Raw genomic sequence first — 17,632 nt, forward strand, 5'->3', positions numbered from 1 at the left:
CGGACAACGTCTGCAGCCAAACCTGGTCACAGATACGCAGAAGTGCCAGGCTCCCACTGCAGATACACTCCTAGATGTATCCAATTAACTTTAAACCTAAAGAGAGAGCCTGCTAAGTTTACACAAATAAGTTTAATCCTACCCAGCTACATTTACAACATAACCAGATATCTAAACACAAAAAAACCCTTCTAGATCTTCAGACCCAATCCCCCAGCTGTCCAAAATACTTGAAGATACGTTGGGATAGCACCCAATCCCTATCCCCACTAACCACCAAAAAAAAAAAAGGAATGGGGGGTCATAGCGACCCCAGGCCAACACCGCTCTCCTCCACCTCCATGATGCTGCATGAAAATTCACCAAGCCCCCTCCTGCCTCCACCTAACTGCAGCCTCAACTCCACTCTCTCCCTCCCACAGAGAGAGAGGTAAGAACATAAGAACATGCCATACTGGGTCAGACCAAGGGTCCATCAACCCCAGCATCCTGTTTCCAACAGAGGCCAAACCAGGCCATAAGAACCTGGCAAGTACCCAAAAACTAAGTCTATTCCAATCCTTTTTTAAACCCAGCTATACTAACTGCACTAACCACATCCCCTGGCAACAAATTCCAGAGTTTAATTGTGCGTTGAGTAAAAAAGAACTTTCTCCGATTAGTTTTAAGTGTGCCACATGCTAATTTCATGGAGTGCCCCCTAGTCCTTCTATTATCCAAAAGACTAAATAACCGATTCACATCTACCCATTCTAGACCTCTCATGATTTTAAACACCTCTATCATATCCCCCCTCAGCCGTCTCTTTACCAAGCTGAAAAGTCCTAACCTCTTTAGTCTTTCCTCATAGGGGAGCTGTTCCATTCCCCTTATCATTTTGGTAGCCCTTCTCTGTACCTTCTCCATCGCAATTATATCTTTTTTGAGATGCGGCGACCAGAACTGTACACAGTATTCAAGGTGCGGTCTCACCATGGAGCGATACAGAGGCATTATGACATTTTCTGTTTTATTCACCATTCCCTTTCTAATAATTCCCAACATTCTGTTTGCTTTTTTGACTGCCGCAGCACACTGAACCGACGATTTCAATGTGTTATCCACTATGACACCTAGATCTCTTTCTTGGGTAGTAGCACCTAATATGGAACCTAACATTGTGTAACTATAGCATGGGTTATTTTTCCCTATATGCATCACTTTGCACTTATCCACATTAAATTTCATCTGCCATTTTGATGCCCAATTTTCCAGTCTCACAAGGTCTTCCTGCAATTTACCACAATCTGCTTGTGATTTAACTACTCTGAACAATTTTGTATCATCTGCAAATTTGATTATCTCACTCATCGATTTCTTTCCAGATCATTTATAAATACATTGAAAAGTAAGGGTCCCAATACAGATCCCTGAGGCACTCCACTGTCCACTCCCTTCCACTGAGAAAATTGTCCATTTAATCCTACTCTGTTTCCTGTCTTTTAGCCAGTTTGCAATCCACGAAAGGACATCGCCACCTATCCCATGACTTTTTACTTTTCCTAGAAGCCTCTCATGAGTAACTTTATCAAATGCCTTTTGAAAATCCAAGTATACTACATCTACCGGTTCACCTTTATCCACATGTTTATTAACTCCCTCAAAAAAGTGAAGCAGATTTGTGAGGCAAGACTTCCCTTGGGTAAAGCCATGCTGACTTTGTTCCATTAAACCATGTCTTTCTATATGTTCTGTGATTTTGATGTTTAGAACACTTTCCACTATTTTTCCTGGCACTGAAGTCAGGCTAACCGGTCTGTAGTTTCCCGGATCGCCCCTGGAGCCCTTTTTAAATATTGGGGTTACATTTGCTATCCTCCAGTCTTCAGGTACAATGGATGATTTTAATGATAGGTTACAAATTTTTGCTAATAGGTCTGAAATTTCATTTTTTAGTTCCTTCAGAACGCTGGTAATTATACCATCTGGTCCAGGTGATTTACAGTCTGACCTGTTCCCAGCTCTTTCTAGCATTACTCTGAAAGCAATGCTGGCAGCATCCAATGCTGCTAACGGAGCAATGCTGGAAGCAGCCGGGAATGTTAGGTTTGGGGTCCAGGAGGGTGGAGAGCGTGGAATGTAGATTGCAGGGGGTGTGGAGCGGTGAATTTGAACGCAAGATCGTGGAGGCAGGGGAGCTGGCCCCAGACCACTTTAACCAACACCTTTTAAAAAATCTTTTGGTGGTTAGAAGGATTGAGAGAGGGACTGGGCGCTAGCCCACGTTGCCTTTAGGCATTTTGGGAGGACTGGGGAATCAGGCCTGGAAGACCTGGAGATTTTTTTTGTTAAATATACTTAACCGGCTATATTCAGAATACAGCTGGTTAAAGTACTAATTTTTGTTTTCCCACATTATCTCTTGCCGTTGAAGCATAGAGCAATTGGAGTTGCATTAACTGTGTGTATGTTTATTGAATAAGGGTATTATCTCCAGGTAATAGCCGTCATTGGTATTATCTCCAGGTGACTGGCGAGTGTTAATGCAACAACAAACCCAGCTGGAATTGTTAAGAAAAAAAAAGTCAATACCGCACCTGAAGCACCTGCTATGACTGAAAAACTATTTTCTTTTGTGGAAGAAAGTCGCCACCTTATCGTAGGATGTTATACTATCTCAGCTCAGAGGGAAGGAGTGTGTGAATGATGTGCATGGGGGGAGGGGTGAAAACCATTTGAAAATGAAACCCATGGCAGGGTATACAAATGTCATTTGTATACCCTGCCATGACTTTAATGGTGATTCCTGTACTTATGTTTATTACTTGCTCTTGTTTAATGTTCAGTGTTCTCTCTGGTTTCAATAAAAGAAATATTAAAAAAAGAAAAACCTACAAAATCCATGGACATCTCCTGTTAAATTACTGGAACGTGTACCATTTGCTCATTAGATTGGATTGTACTTTTGTCCTTCATGCAATGTTCTGTCTCTTCAGCTCCTAGAAAGCTCTGGGGGATTGTTGGGCCATGAGGAGTATTTTTTTTTTTTTTTTTAATCGTTAATTCCTGTTGTATGAGCTTGTACAGCAGGCAGGACCTCTGGGTTACTACTGCTCGGAAACTGTAGTTACACCAGAAGTTACATCAAATTACTTCCTGCACTGGCTCCTCCTCCTGCAGTGGTCCTTCCTGCCCAGCCTGCTCACATCTCCAGTAAGTCGGGATCTGAAACGCGGATTTAAAGTGACCTTTAGTACCATATATTAGTCTATCTACAACCGGACCTACAGATCCTGCATGGGCAAGCAGCGCACTCCAAGAGCAGGAGGGCAGGTCCTACTGGCAATAAGAATCAAAACAGCAGAAACTGACATCAAGAAATGGATGGGTGGGTAAAGGATAGAGTGGAAGACTTAGGGATTGGAAATGTATATCATCTGTGTTTTAATTGATCCGAATTGTAATCTGCCTTGATCTCCAAGGAAAGGGGGAAAAATCAAGTATAACTAACTAAATAAATCAAATTTGCATTCTGTCACAGTCCCCAGCAGTCAGGACCTGTAGATGTAGAGAACAGGATGGGATTTCCAGCGGCCTGGTGAACTCATCTCCCACTGTCAAGGCTGCTGCTGCCCACTTCTCCAAGCTGTAGTGTTTGGTGAAGGGCCAAGCAGAGCTGGTAAAGCTGCTTTGCATCAGTCTTCTCCATGTACGAGGCAGACACTGCTTTAGTATTTGTACTCAGGGAGGAAACTCAGGGGAGTCTTATGGACCATCGTGTATGAGTCAGCAGTTCAAGATCCAATCCATTTTGAGATGAAACGCATAGTATTGGTTTATTGTCTTAACAGACCACCTTTACATCATAAATCAAAGCAATCTTAAGAACGAGTAATCTTGTCTTCACAACATCATCCAAATTGAATAATTGTTCTGATCTTCTGCAAACTTCATCTTTTTCAAATTACTTTACTGCCATCAGTCAGTGAAGTTTTGCCTCTTGAGGATTCTTGGGCTTTGGATACTAAATGAGTAAGAATTTCTTTGTAATGTAAAATAGAAGAATTAACCTTGAGAGCAAAACTTGGAAGAGTTTTTACCACTACCTCATCTGAAAAAAATGTACAGAAAACTTGAGAACAGCACTGTCCATTTGCACCCTCTCTGGGCTAAGACAACTGCAACCAAAACTCCTACCTTAATAAATAACAGAATACAGGTTTGTCCTTGGGATGAAGCTGTCATGATTGAATTTTCTCTCACTTAGGGCCTTGTGCTGTGGACTCCTGTTTCAGTGCAGCACTAAATGAAAGCCAGCTTGAACGCAGGTCAAATTTAAATGAGAACTGTACTATATCTGCACCACATGCTATAATGAATGCCTTGTAACTAAACCACAGTTCCATGTAAATCACTTAACAGATTTGTTTCAAAACTTATTTTCTGAACGGAAGGCTCCGACTGGCCGCTGTGGAAAGCTGCGATTGGTCAAATAACTTACTAGGTCCAGTGCAGAGCCCCCGCCCAGGTACTCCATTATAATCCATAGCTTGGTGCCCTGCAAACGAAAGGGAGAAAAAAAGCAAGAGCGAGAGTATTAATTTAAAACCAATAAAATGGAGCCATGCTACAAGCCGTGCTGCCTGCTCTAACGGTAGCTCATAGGATCCAGGGTACACGTGCTCCTCCGCTTTTAGCAGCTGCTGAGAGGAAAGCCCCCCACAGCAGGGCACATCTGCATCATTCTAGAAGGCAGGATGGAGAACAGCAGCTGACAAAGCAGCTGTGCAACCAGGAGCAAAAGAAAATAGCCTTAGGCATGGGCCAATGTAAAGGCAACTGAGGAGTGGGCTGCTGCTGGGAGGGAGGGAGGGGGGAGGGGGTGTTGAGATGGGGAAATTTCTTTAGATGGAAGTCAACATAATAGTTTATGTAAGCAGAGGATGGGGGAACAACTTTAGAATGGAGTTGAAGTTGTAGCTTATATTGAATATAATAAAGTCTGGTTTCTTCAAACTAAGGATCTTGTGTGGTCAAACATCTTTTGGAAAAAGCTGATTTTCAAACTATAGTTCAAGCTTCGATTCTCCCTATAGTAGATTATTGTAACTCTGTTCTAATAGGTCTACCTGCAATAACTCCTAAAACTCTTACAACTATTGCTCAATGCACCGCACGTCTCATTTCGGGAACCAAAAGCCGAGATCATATCACTCCTGTCCTGATGGATTTACATTGGTTACCCATCAGTGAACATATTAAGTACAAAATTGCAATCAATACTTATAAATTGATTTCTGACTTGGTTTCTTCATGGGGCAATGCTTTACTACATTTATACTGCCCCAGCCTACAACTTCGCTCTTCATAAAGAGGCCTTCTTGATGTGCCTTCACCCTCCCACGCCAGGCTGTGTACAACCAGGGACAGTGCTTTTTCTGTTGCGGCACCTATTTTGTGGAACACATTTCCAGTGGAACTGCGCTTCGCAGACAGTTTAAAAAATTTCAAATCCAAATTAAAAACATGGCTGTTTAAGCAGGCTTTTTATTAAGCTATGGCACTATTGCAAGCATCTCCTGATTTGGCCACTGTCTGTCCATGTTCAAGTATATTTGCTGATACATACATGTAATTTATAATTATTATTTTATGTATGTTTTATGCTTTATATCGCCTAGGTTTTTTTTTAGGTGATTAATAAAATTTAAATAAAAGACAGAAAAAATTGCACTGGAAGATTCTGAGTGAATACCTATAGAGTTGCAGAAGCTGAAATAGTGGGTTATATAGGGGATGTTACAGTGGGGGGCATCAGCCAGAGCTACCTTTAGATAGGATGCAAAACAGTGGGATATGCAGGCACTGTTACAGGGATAGGAAGGAGTTACCTTTAGATAAGAACCAAAATAGCGGGTAATATAGGGGCTGTCGCACTGGCTGAGCACCGTGATCTCCTGCTGGATGTCCTCAATCTCATCTTCTGCCTCCTCCAGATCAATGATTTTGATGGCCACCACCTCCTTGGTGCGGTTATCGAGGCCCTTGTACACTTCACCGAACGAGCCCTTGCCAATCCGCTCCTGCTTGGTGAACAGCAGCTCGGGGTCCATCTGTGATGTCTGCAGCAGGATCGCCGAAGAGGAGGGGAGAGAGAAAGAAGTCATTCAGCCTTGGGGAGCGTAAGAGAGGACTTGTCACGATTATCGTACAGAAGCTGATATGTCCAATAAAGCGACAAATCTCACTGTTTCTTCCCCCACCACCACCCCTCTTCCCCAGAGCTGATCTGTCTCCTTTATTACTGTTCCTCCGAGAATGGTACCATTCATTTAAAACTAAATTAGCAAAAACTGTTGTACATATGGGTCTGATCTGCTCGGTATATTGAATGAAATAGGAAAATTGGTTCTTACCTGCTAATTTTCGTTCCTGTAATACCACAGATCTGTCCAGACAAGTGGGTTTATGCATCCCTACCAGTAGATGGAGGCAGAGAACAAAACTTTTGAGGCACTGCTACATAACCAAGATTGCCACTTGCAGTCCCTCAGTATTGACCAGGTAAAGGAAGGGCTGGAACCCCCTGCGCTGGAGCCTATGTCACCTCCAGACATATGTACAACTGAACAGAACTCTCTGAAAATTGAGATCGACTAACAGGAAAACACAGTCTTTCGGCAGAGACAGGGAGGGTCTCTGGCCTGATCTGTGGTATTACAAAAATGAAAATTAGCAGGTAAGAACCAAAATTTTCCTTTCCTGTTCATACCCAGATCAGTCCAGACAAGTGGATGTACCCAAGTACCCCTAAACTGGGCGGGAACCCGAAAGACCCACATGCAGGACACTCTCACCAAAGGACGCGTGCTCCTGTGCCTGCACATCTAAACGGTAATGTCTGGTGAAAGTGTGAAGCGAAGACCACACCGCTGCTCTACAAATCTCCTGGGGAGATAGTAACTGACATTCTGCCCAAGAAGCCGCCTGTGCCCCACTGGAATCTTGCAACCCTTACAAAATATACGCAGAGCAAATGGCCTCCTTTAGCCATTGTGAAATTGTGGCCTTTGAAGCGTTATCAGCTTTCTTTGCACCCCCAAACAGCACAAAAAAGTGATCAGACCGCCAAAAGGAAATCAGTGACATCCAGGTAGCGCAACAAAATCCAACACACATCCAAAAGATGCAGTTCCCTCTCCTATGGAGAATCTTTAGACCATTCCAGAAAAGCCGGAAGATCCACCGTCTGATTAACATGGAAAGAAGACACCACCTTCAGCAAAAAAAGGAGGGGACCGTTCGCAATGTGACCCCACCATTAGAAATGTGCAAAAAAGGTTCCCTACACGACAGAGCCTGCAATTCTAAAATCCGCTGGGCGGAACATATGGCCACCAGAAACACTGTCTTCAATGTGAGGTCTTTCAGGGTCAACTGTCTCAAAGGGGGCACCACAGAGCACTCACAGAACCAAATTGAGTTTCCAATCCAGGCACAACTTCTGAACTGGCGGTCACAAATGCTTGACCCTCTTCAGGAATCGAGCCACATCAGTATGAGAGGCCACAGACCTCCCCGGCAATTTGCCTCTAAGGGAACGCAAGGCAGAAACCTGAACGCCTTCGGTTGTTGGGGGCTGCGGCTGCAGTTCCAGGGGGAGCCCAGACAGCCTGCTGAAATTTGAAGTTTATCCTGACAAGAAAAGGCTGAGCATTTAGAAGTCTCTACAATGAGCATCATCAGGTCGAAAGAGCACTTGTTCAGGATCTGGTTCCACCTCTTCACAAATTCGGAATCTTCTGCGTGGAGACAAGGTTCCTTCCAGATGCGAAGGCCACGAGGGATGCCTCTAACTTGGCAATATTCTACAAGTGTCGCAGTGTAGTTCAGCCCGTGTAGCACTTTTCTGAGTAAGGATAATTTCAGACCAGGAAGTCACCTGAGAACGCATCAAGTGTGCCCCTAAACCCCCCAGCAGCAGGCATCCTTTAGAAATGTAAGTCGACTCTATCGCTTCCTTTAGCCACCACACAATTATAGCCTTAGACGCCTTACTTCCCTTCTTTGGGCCACTCCACAGTAAAAAGAGGTGATCCAATCTATGGAAATCATAAATGACTTTTATATACCTAAATAATGCACACCTCCCATCTAAGAGCCTAAGCTTCCCTGCTTGAGACGTAGAGGAATCTAAATTTGGAAAAGCTAGAAGCTTCACAGTCTAAGATGGAATGCAGAGACTACCAAAGGCAGAAAGAAAGGCACCATGCATAACGATACCCCCGAATCCAACATCTGTAGAAAGGGATCTCAACGTGACAGTGCCTGGAGCTCCAAAATTCTCCTGGCTGAACAAATAGCCACTAAGAAAACCATTTAAGAGACAAGTCATTAATCATAGCTCTCTTTAGCGGTTCAACCCGAGCCTCAGACAATCCTCTAAGGACTAGATTCAGATTCCAAGACGGACAAATTTCCGCACCTGAGGACGCAAGTTCTTAGCTCCCCAAAGGAACCGATTAACATCCAGATATGCTGACAGAGGATACTTTTGTACTTTACCCAGGAGACAACACAATGTCACTACTTGAACTCTCAGAGAGTTAAAGGCCAGTCCCTTGACCAGATCTTTTCTGTAGAAAAGCCAAAATATGTGACACCATAGCCAAAACAGGCTGAGGCTGTATTCTACTCCATCAACAGCAGACCAGGAATTGAAGATCCTCCAAATTCACACATACATCACGGATGTAGAAAGTCGCTTAGCCTGCAATAAGTTGGAAATAACCACTTCAGAATAACCCCTCCATCGCAGTTGTCTCCTCTCAGAAGTGAAGCCGTGAGACATAAGTGAGCCGCCTGACCCAAAAAATTGGGCCCTGGTGGAAAAGAGTTGACCGAAGTCCAAACCTCAGGGGCCAGTCTATGGCCATGTTGAACAGATCTGGGAAGCATGGTCAATGTGGCCACTCTGGAACTACCAGGATCATGTTGCCTGGATGTTTCTCTATTCGCCATAATTCCTTGGCCACCAGAGGTCACAGAGGGAAGACAAAGAAGAATCCCTCAAGTCCATGGCAGCACCAGAGCTGATTCCTTCCATACTATGTTCTGTTCAGCAGCTGTAAAACTGCGATGCCTTGTGTTCTCTTTGGTCAGAATACTCCCATCTTCCATGAATGAGACACATCATTGCCTCCAACAGCTCCCATTCCCCAGGGTCTAACTTTCTCTGACTGAGAAAGTCAGCCTGAATGTTGCTCATTCTGGTGATGTGAGACACTGCCAGTTGCTCCAAGTGCTGCTCTGCCAAGAGAATCAACTCCCGGGCCTCTTGAGTCACTGCCTGATTCTTGGTTCTGCCTTGGAGGCCACTGTTGTTGCACTGTCTGATAGGATCCACACTGGATGGCCGCATATCCTCGGCAGACAGGCAAGCAATGCAAAATGCACTGCGCGCATCTCTAACAGATTGGTAGACCATGAAGCCTCCTGTTTTGACCACGGCCTGCGCCAACTGATCTTGCCACACTACCCTCCCATCCGGAAAGGCTTGCATTGGTGGTGACTATTATCCAATTCAGAACCTCCAATTCTGCACCACACGAGACTGGTGCGAGTACGCCACAAAGAAAGACTATCCCTGGCTTCCCCCTCTAACAGAAGAGGAAGATGAAACTCTTCCAATAATGGATTCCAGCGGGAGAGAAGAGCCCCTGCAAAGGCCGCATATGCGTGAATGCCCAATGCATTAATTCCAATTTCAATGCCATAGAACCCAGGATCTGTAAATAGTCCCAGACCCTGGCCCCAAAAGCTCTAGCAGAAGCCTAATCCGACTCTGCAATCTCTCTCTGTGAGAAACACTCTCGCCGTGTGCTGAACTGAGCTCCTGGAGTCTGAAAGAGGACTAAATGGCTAGGTGCTAGATTCACCACCCATCCTAGAGACTTCAAGCACATTGGTACCTTTTGTACCGATTGTTGACAGAGGTCCTCTGATTTCACATGAATGAACCAGTCATCCAGACACAGATGCACCAACACACCCTCCTTCTGCAATGCAGCCGCCCCCACCACCATCACCTTGGTGAAGGCATGTGCAGCCGTCGCCAGCCAAAGGGAAGGGCTCGAAAATGGAAGTGTTTCCTTAGGACCATGAACTTCAGGAATTTCTGATGTTCCGGCCTGATGACTATGTTCAGATACACCTCTGTCAAGGCAAGAGATGCCAAGAACTCTCCCCCTTGCATACTGCTGCTCTGACTGACCTTAGAGTTGTACCTCAGAGTTTCCATGCGGAAAACAGGGAACCTTGAGAGCCACATTTACCTTCTTTAAATTCAACACCTCTTGAATTGGATACCGGGGGGGTGGGGGGGGTGCGAGAAACAGGACACCTAACTTTAAATTGATCTCCAGCCACACTGAGAGTGTTCAGGGTCTGAGCCAACAAACTCAGCAAGACATCTCTGTGAAAAAAGAAAAAAAAAAACCAAAACTTAACAGAATCTGAAGCGGCTCTCAATCATATGCGATTTCTCCCTCCAATAACTCATGATCACATCCCCTTGCCTGCAGCATTTGCCTGCTGTGAGTGACAAATGGGAGGCCTAGGCATGCGATCCCTACATAGTAAATTGCTTCACCTTCACTGGGCACCCCTACAGAAAGTTCTGCAGGCCCTGGAAACATTCCACCCAGGAAGAAGAGGATGGAAATATACCGGAGCCCATAGGCCCAACCTTACTCTCTCAGGGAAGCTTCTAACCTTGGGAACAAGGGAACAAGGGAGAAGGCAAACTACCATTGCCTCGCCTCCCACTCCACTCCCCTCCAGAGACACCATAGGCAGAGGGGATGTCCCAACCTGGACAAAAGCTGTAGTAGTCAAATTACTTTGAGCATCTAAATAGCACTGTCACAAACAGAGAGAGCGAAGACTGAATTGCTATCAAATGGCAAGCCTCACAGATAGCAAGGTGCTTGGACCTATTCGTCCCTGGTGCTTAGCTCTCCTGAACGTCGGTTCTAGGTGGCCTTCTCCATGTACACCAATGCCACCCGGGCGTACATATACACTCCTTCAGGACGCACACACGCAAATACGCACTCAAGTTTAGGTCGCGGCCTTACACGCACAAGTACCTATGCAAATACGCGCTCAAGTCTAGGTCACAGATGTACACCCTCAAATCTAAGCCATAGCCGTATGCACACAGGTCCCTGCACATGCAACTGCCATGCAGCAAGAATGCGTGCACATGCCTACACATGCAAGAAAAGAAGGCTACCGCGGTGTACCATGCAGCTAAGCAAAGCCTGCTTGCACTCTCAGCGTGTTTATGCCCAGATCCTTTCAATAACCGGTAACGAAAATCATCAAAGGCCTAAAGAGCTTCTCCAGAGCTCAGGCTTTTGACTGGCCAAAAATCCATGAAGACTAGGGCCAAGAGCCAGCATCCCCTACTACTTGTGCCGCTAAACAAGCTTTGCGCATAATCAAATTAAACCCGGCAGAAGACCTCTACAAGAACTAGAGGCTCCTCCTTGGAGCACCTCCACAGGACAGGGAACCACCAGCGATAGTTAGAGGGGATTCCCCTGTCTCTCCTGCCGACACTGCTAAGGAAGCAAAATGGCCGCCATTTCCTTGCTGATGGGGAAAGCCTCAGCGCTAGATCCAGTCACCTGAGAGGCTCATTCTACCGGTGCAGCCATGCTCGATGCAAACTACCCCCATCGCCATGCCGCTTTTGCCACACGCGCATGCTGTTCCTCCCATTCTTCCCAGCACCTGAATGGCAAGCAGGGGAACAGTCCTGCAGCTCCACAGTGCCAACACCCAGTCTCCTCTACAGGCAGAGATGCTGCTGAAAAACCCCATCACTGAGCTCCCAGAGTTGCAAAGGTACCTACCCTGCTGGAACCCCAATGCTGCACAGATTCCTCTAACTAGTTCCTAGTTCTTTTTTTTTTTTTTTACTCTCTGAGTACAAATAAATATACATAGAAACTAATACTTTCTTTTGGTGCAGAGGCTCCGGTTACAGGAACACAGGCTGCATGGCAGATCAAAAAAGAGCCAGACCGCTATCAGAAGGGTCACCAACCCCCTGCTCTTCTGCCTCAAACCTGTATTCCACTGAGAATTAGATCTAAAATTGCTCCCTCTCTCATTAGTTCCTGAACCAATTGCTCCATAACATTGTCTTTTATTCCATTCCATTTATCTCTCTAGCATGCCCTGATGTTTCACTTACCCAGTCAATATTGGGGTAATTGAAATATCCCATAAATACAGCACTACCAGTTTGGTTAACTTCCCTAATTTCTCTTAGATTTCACTGTCCGTTTCACCATTTTGGCCAGTTGGAGGGTAGTATACTCCTATCACTATACTCTTCTCCAACACACAAGGGAGTTCTACCCATACAGATTCGATTGTGTTGCACCTGGTCGCAGACGGCTGCAACCTCTGCTGCTCACCTCATTTTACCCTATAGCTTCGATTCTGGCTAAGATGGCCACCTCTGCCTCTACACGCCAACCTTCCTGGCGTTCCCGGAACGGCGTGGACGAACTCGGTCGCCATCTTGAATCTGGTGTAAATTAGGGCACGCGCCTGCCTTCGTCTTATCCACGTCATGGCGGGAACCTCGGGGGCGTTCCCTCCGCATGACGTCACTGCCTATGCGTACTTAAGCCTACTGGACCTTACTACCAATGAGTTAGCAAAGATTCCATCTTGCTCAATTCCTTTTGCTGAGACATTTCGCCTCGCTGTTCCTGCGTTCCAGATTGAGTAAACTCAGGTACCCACTCCTTAGGGGCCTTGCTGCACTCAGGGCTATCCGCTCCTCGGAGAGCCTTCTCTGCAAGTCTCACCTTCACCAGCTCAGTGAGTACCTCTCGCTACTTCCACAGATGACCCTTCAGTGTTTCTGCTCTGTGTCACCACTGCTGCTACCACTATACATCTACCGCAACACTATGGAGTGAGTACTAGACCTGATCTACAACTCTGCTTCACTCTTGCTGTGCGGATCCTCGGGTTACCCCATTCTGCAGACCACTACCGGATCCACGCTGCCTTGTGTCTGCTGCCATTTATCTCCGGCCTAACCCACACTGCGGACCACTACCGGAGCTACCTTGCACAAGAACTACCAAGAAGCAAGTATTTCCTGGGTTATCCCACTCTGCGGACCACTACCTACTCCAGGACTGAGTTTGCAAACCCGCTCCTTGAGTTTCTCTTTGCTGTACAATATATATCTCTCTGACTCCTGTGTCCATCATTGCTGAAACCCCGCCTGCCATGGAGAGTCCCCTCAGGGCTCCTCCCTGTGGGTGGAGTCAGCTCTCTCCACGACCCAAGGGCCCACTAACCAAGTTCAAGTATAACAGATTGAACATTTAGTCTCATGCAGGATCTTTATCCTGTTGGACTCTATGCCAACCCCGCCACCAAGATGCTCCGCTCTGTCATTATGATATAAGTTGTACCCCAGTATAGCACTATCCATTGGTTATCCTCCTTCCACCATGTTTCTGAGATGCCAATTAAGTCTATGTCATCATTCACTGCTATACACTCTAATTCTCCCATCTTACTTCTTAGACTTCTGGCATTAGTATACAAACATTTCACCAGAGAGGAGAGGTGCAAGGGAGATCCCCGAGCAGGAAAGAGGGGATAAAGGAAGCACATGGACTGGGAGAGAGGAGAGTGAGGGAGATTCCAAAGCAAGCGAGAGGGGAGCAAGGAAGATCCGTAATCAGGAAAGAGTAAGAGAGAACCCCAATTGAGAGGAGAGCCAGGGAGACTAGTGATTAGGGGAAGACTGCTGGCCAAGAGAGAGACGAGGAGCAGACAGATGAAGTGAGAACTCAGGAAAGGGGTGCTATTGAAAACTAATGGGGGCCATGGTTGTTTAAGGTAAAAGGCTCAATTCTTTTATTAAAACATAGAAACTTGATGGTAGAAAAAGACCACATGGCCTATCTTGTGTGCCATCAGCTCTACAATCCCTCCATACCACTCCCTCAGAGATCCCTTGAAAACAAAATATAACATGCAATAAATAGAATCGATTAGGGCATAAATGAAAGGGAAGGTAGGAATAAGGCCAGTAGACACAAGCAGGCCGGTTACTAATTTTGCAATCAATGCTACTGCTTAAAACATTTGAATGAAGAGAGAGACATGCAGGCACGAAAGCAGTGGATAGAAGGAACAAGGAAATGAAGGGAATGCAGCAGGTGACATGGGAAGGGCACAAAATCCACACAGGCACCTTTTTAACATTTTTCTGCAAGTTAGATTGCCAAGCAGTTCTTATGCAGCTGAATACGGTGCTAGAATGTATTGCATTTATTACAAACAAAGAAACATCTATTTCCTTTTTGATAAAAGAAATAGGGAGGCATTCCAAGATGAATACTGGAGTCAAGTTTGTTTATTGCAATATGAAATTTCACACCGGGACCTGCTGCAATGCAAACATTAGACTCCTTTCTTCATCCATTTCATTTTCAGATTTATAGCTGGGACCCTGGTACCTACTTCGGCTGGTTGTACCCGCATATTGTGCAAAGGCACTGCTAGTATTTTTTTTATAAAGAACAAAGCATATTGAAATATAGCACGCTTCAAGAGAGGCAATTTTCATTTTTGCACAATTTCCTAATTTTTTTATTTTTTTTTTTTACCATGTTTGTGCTTCTCTCCTAAAAAGCAAACACTTTCTCAATGGTGGCTGATACCACTACTTCTGCATTATAAGGGTTTTTTGGTGGAATCTGCTTCTCTTGGCTAAAAATACAAGGGGCAATATTCAGCCGCTGAGTGGCTTGGCTGGTTAGCCAGATAAACATATCCAAATAACTAGCCCGGTATATTCAGCACTGCAGTCTCACCACTGAATAAATCCAGCTATCTTAAAATTAGCCACATATGTTTATGTGACTAACTTTAGGACAGGTCAGCTGCATGACCAGAATTAGCTGCATAAGTTAAGCAGCTAACTCCAAATATCAGAGTTAGCCGCTTAACTTATGCCAATAACTCCACTCCTCCCTGAAATGCCTCCTGCCTGCCACCAGAATGCCCCCAACTTATGCACCTAAACTCTAGCCGCATAACTCGTTATCCGGCTAGAATTTAGGAGCATAAGTCTTAATATGCCGGTTTTGCCATTTAGACAGATAACTTCCGAGTTATCCATCTAAATGGCTTTTGAATATGGACCTCAAGGAGTTTTGGTGGGGCCCCAGTAAGTGGAGAGCCACCAGCAGAGACCACTTCTGCCAGAGAGGAAGAGCAAGAGCAGGGCACGGCCACCGAAACAGCCAGCCTGCCAACTTCCACTCTGCCAATGCAGCACGCAGGGTATGTTTTCAATAAGGATGTAAATATTGTGATAAAAAATGTAACTGCTTAGAGGATTAAAATGTAAAAGTTCACAGGGAGGCAAGGGGCAGTGGCACTTTATGATGGCAGGGAGCCCCACACAGAAAGGTGGTGTGACGACAGGTATGACGACACACAGACCTGGCCCGAGACTTGGAACCCACAAACAGGAAACGCCATGTCCATCCAGGCTCAACTCATTCCCCGCCTGTTCCCACAGCTGATAGGGTCAGATTTTATTAAGTGGTTAAATGGAGACTAAACGATAAAACTCCACTTACCGTTTGATATGTAACATCCCTAGTTTTCACGGTGCTAATCAGTTAGGTGAGTAAACCAAATGTATGCAAATCAATCTGATAAATATTCACTGTTAACCAGGCCAGAATGTGACCCTTGAAAACCAGAGCTAGTCACTTCTTACTCTAAACACTCAACTCAACCTCGCGTTAAGTAAAATGGAAACTGGAACCCTGTTTTAGAAAGTAGTGCAGAGCTGTTGTAACTGTGCTGACCCTGGAGACAGCGGGAATCTTTGTAGGAGGCGATGCCTGGTCCTATTCTAGAGCCACAAACAGGCCTGGTTTTCCCAGGATATGCAGAGGAATATTCGTCTGGCACTTTTACACACACCAGGTTAATCTGCCCAGCTTGGTAACTCAGAAAAGGAGGCCCGTTTGCTATCTGGTCGTGCACCTCTGCTGTAATGCATGAGTTTTTTAGCCCCATCTCAAGAAAGGATCTGCGCAGTCTCCGAGAGATCAGGCATCACAGCCATCTTTCCACTGGTTCACTGATATCCAAAGATCTCAGCGTCAGAAGGATCAACTTTAAAAAGGGGGAAAGGTTGGGTGGAGGACTTGAGCTATGATAGTGCTAAAAGTATGCAACAGTTAGCTGAATGGATTTATTTTCACCTTGGAAAAATGACTACTATTTAAGCACAGTTTTACCTCTCTCGAGAATCTGCAGCATCTAATCTCTGCCTGGAGTACAAACTTTCTGCCACCGTCCCGTCTCCCTCTCTCTTTGCCATTCTTTCCTCAACCAAGTCCAACAGGATGGGTTTGTTACCATAATGTTTGGCCTAATCAGGCAGCGAGCCAGACCTAAAATCAGAAGCCCTCCAGATCACCTCCTGGGTACGAGGAATTATTTCATGGTTCTCCAGGCCTCTCTACCAGCAAAGTGGCAAACAAAACATGAATTTTTAGAGTTATGTGGACACTGGTCCCCTGGGAACTGACCCGAGAGCACCAATTTGTCTCCTAGAAGCCACGGAACAGTCATTGTAGGGTTCCAATTTTTAATCATCAGTGCCGAGGATTACCTCACTTCGCTGGTGGTAAAAGTACGGTAAGGAGAAAGGGGAGGAATAAAAAAAGATCCCTTCCTGAAACTGAAGCATTGTGAAGAAGGGGGAAGGTGATTTTACTTTGGTGTTTTTTCAGCTGGCATGTATAACTTTCTTCTTTTCCTTGTTTTTTTAATTAGTCAGATGTGAGCAAAGTACAAATTTCACCATACTCCGACCAGTCTGCCTCAGATTACAAGTGTGCAGACAAACTGTGTTGCTACTTTAATACGTCATTTGACCTTGGGATGGTAAAAACTTACAGGCTCCGATAACATTTCTTGTGTGAACTTAAGATAAGTTAGCAAACTCGCTATTTCCGTTTACGCAAGCAACACAACTTCGCTAATGAACACATTTTAGGTCAGTTACATGTCTAAAATGCAAATAAAACTAAGGTGCAGCATGACCGGCTGGAGAAGGCAGTCTCCTACTGATCCTTACCGCTCCCCTCTGTCCCGTCCTTTCCTTTTGATTTCAGCAGGCTAACTTTATGGATTTTAACCCGGCTCGTATCTGAAAGATTTCTAAGCTATCAACAGGGAAGCCTTCGGCTAGGGACACGTTGCATGTTTTGACCTTTCATTGGCCCAACATAAGAATCGTCAAAAATAGGATGTCTCATCTGTTTACTGCAGCTACCTGGGAACAGGACTCCAAAACTTTCAAGAAATTAGTAGCCAGCAAGGTTTTCTAATTGCCAGCTACAATAGTTATTATATGTGTAGAGGGCCCCCGACTTATCCGCACATGTCCTAGTCAGCTAGATTATGGCTGAAATTTAGCTCAAGTCTAGCCGGCTAGAACATGGGCCACTAAGTTTCTAATCAGCTAGCCACCACAGCCTTCCAACCCCCAAACCCCAATGACTTCTCCGACACA

General features: G+C 45.3%; 1 protein-coding gene across 6 annotated transcripts in view; it reads right to left on the minus strand.

Moving 5' to 3' along the window:
* STK25 (serine/threonine kinase 25) overlaps positions 1-17,632 on the minus strand; it is a 116,785-nt gene that overhangs the window by 37,859 nt on the left and 61,294 nt on the right. For all 6 annotated transcript variants that reach the window (XM_029615261.1, XM_029615265.1, XM_029615262.1 and 3 more), the window contains exons 3-4: positions 5,871-6,101; positions 4,481-4,537 (exon numbers count right to left, since the gene is read on the minus strand). In XM_029615261.1, coding sequence (XP_029471121.1) covers positions 4,481-4,537; positions 5,871-6,101 — 288 coding nt within the window. The remainder of the gene's footprint in view (positions 1-4,480; positions 4,538-5,870; positions 6,102-17,632) is intronic.

Source organism: Rhinatrema bivittatum, chromosome 9 (assembly GCF_901001135.1).
Source record: "Rhinatrema bivittatum chromosome 9, aRhiBiv1.1, whole genome shotgun sequence".
In the NCBI taxonomy this organism is placed as follows: Eukaryota; Metazoa; Chordata; class Amphibia; order Gymnophiona; family Rhinatrematidae; genus Rhinatrema; species Rhinatrema bivittatum.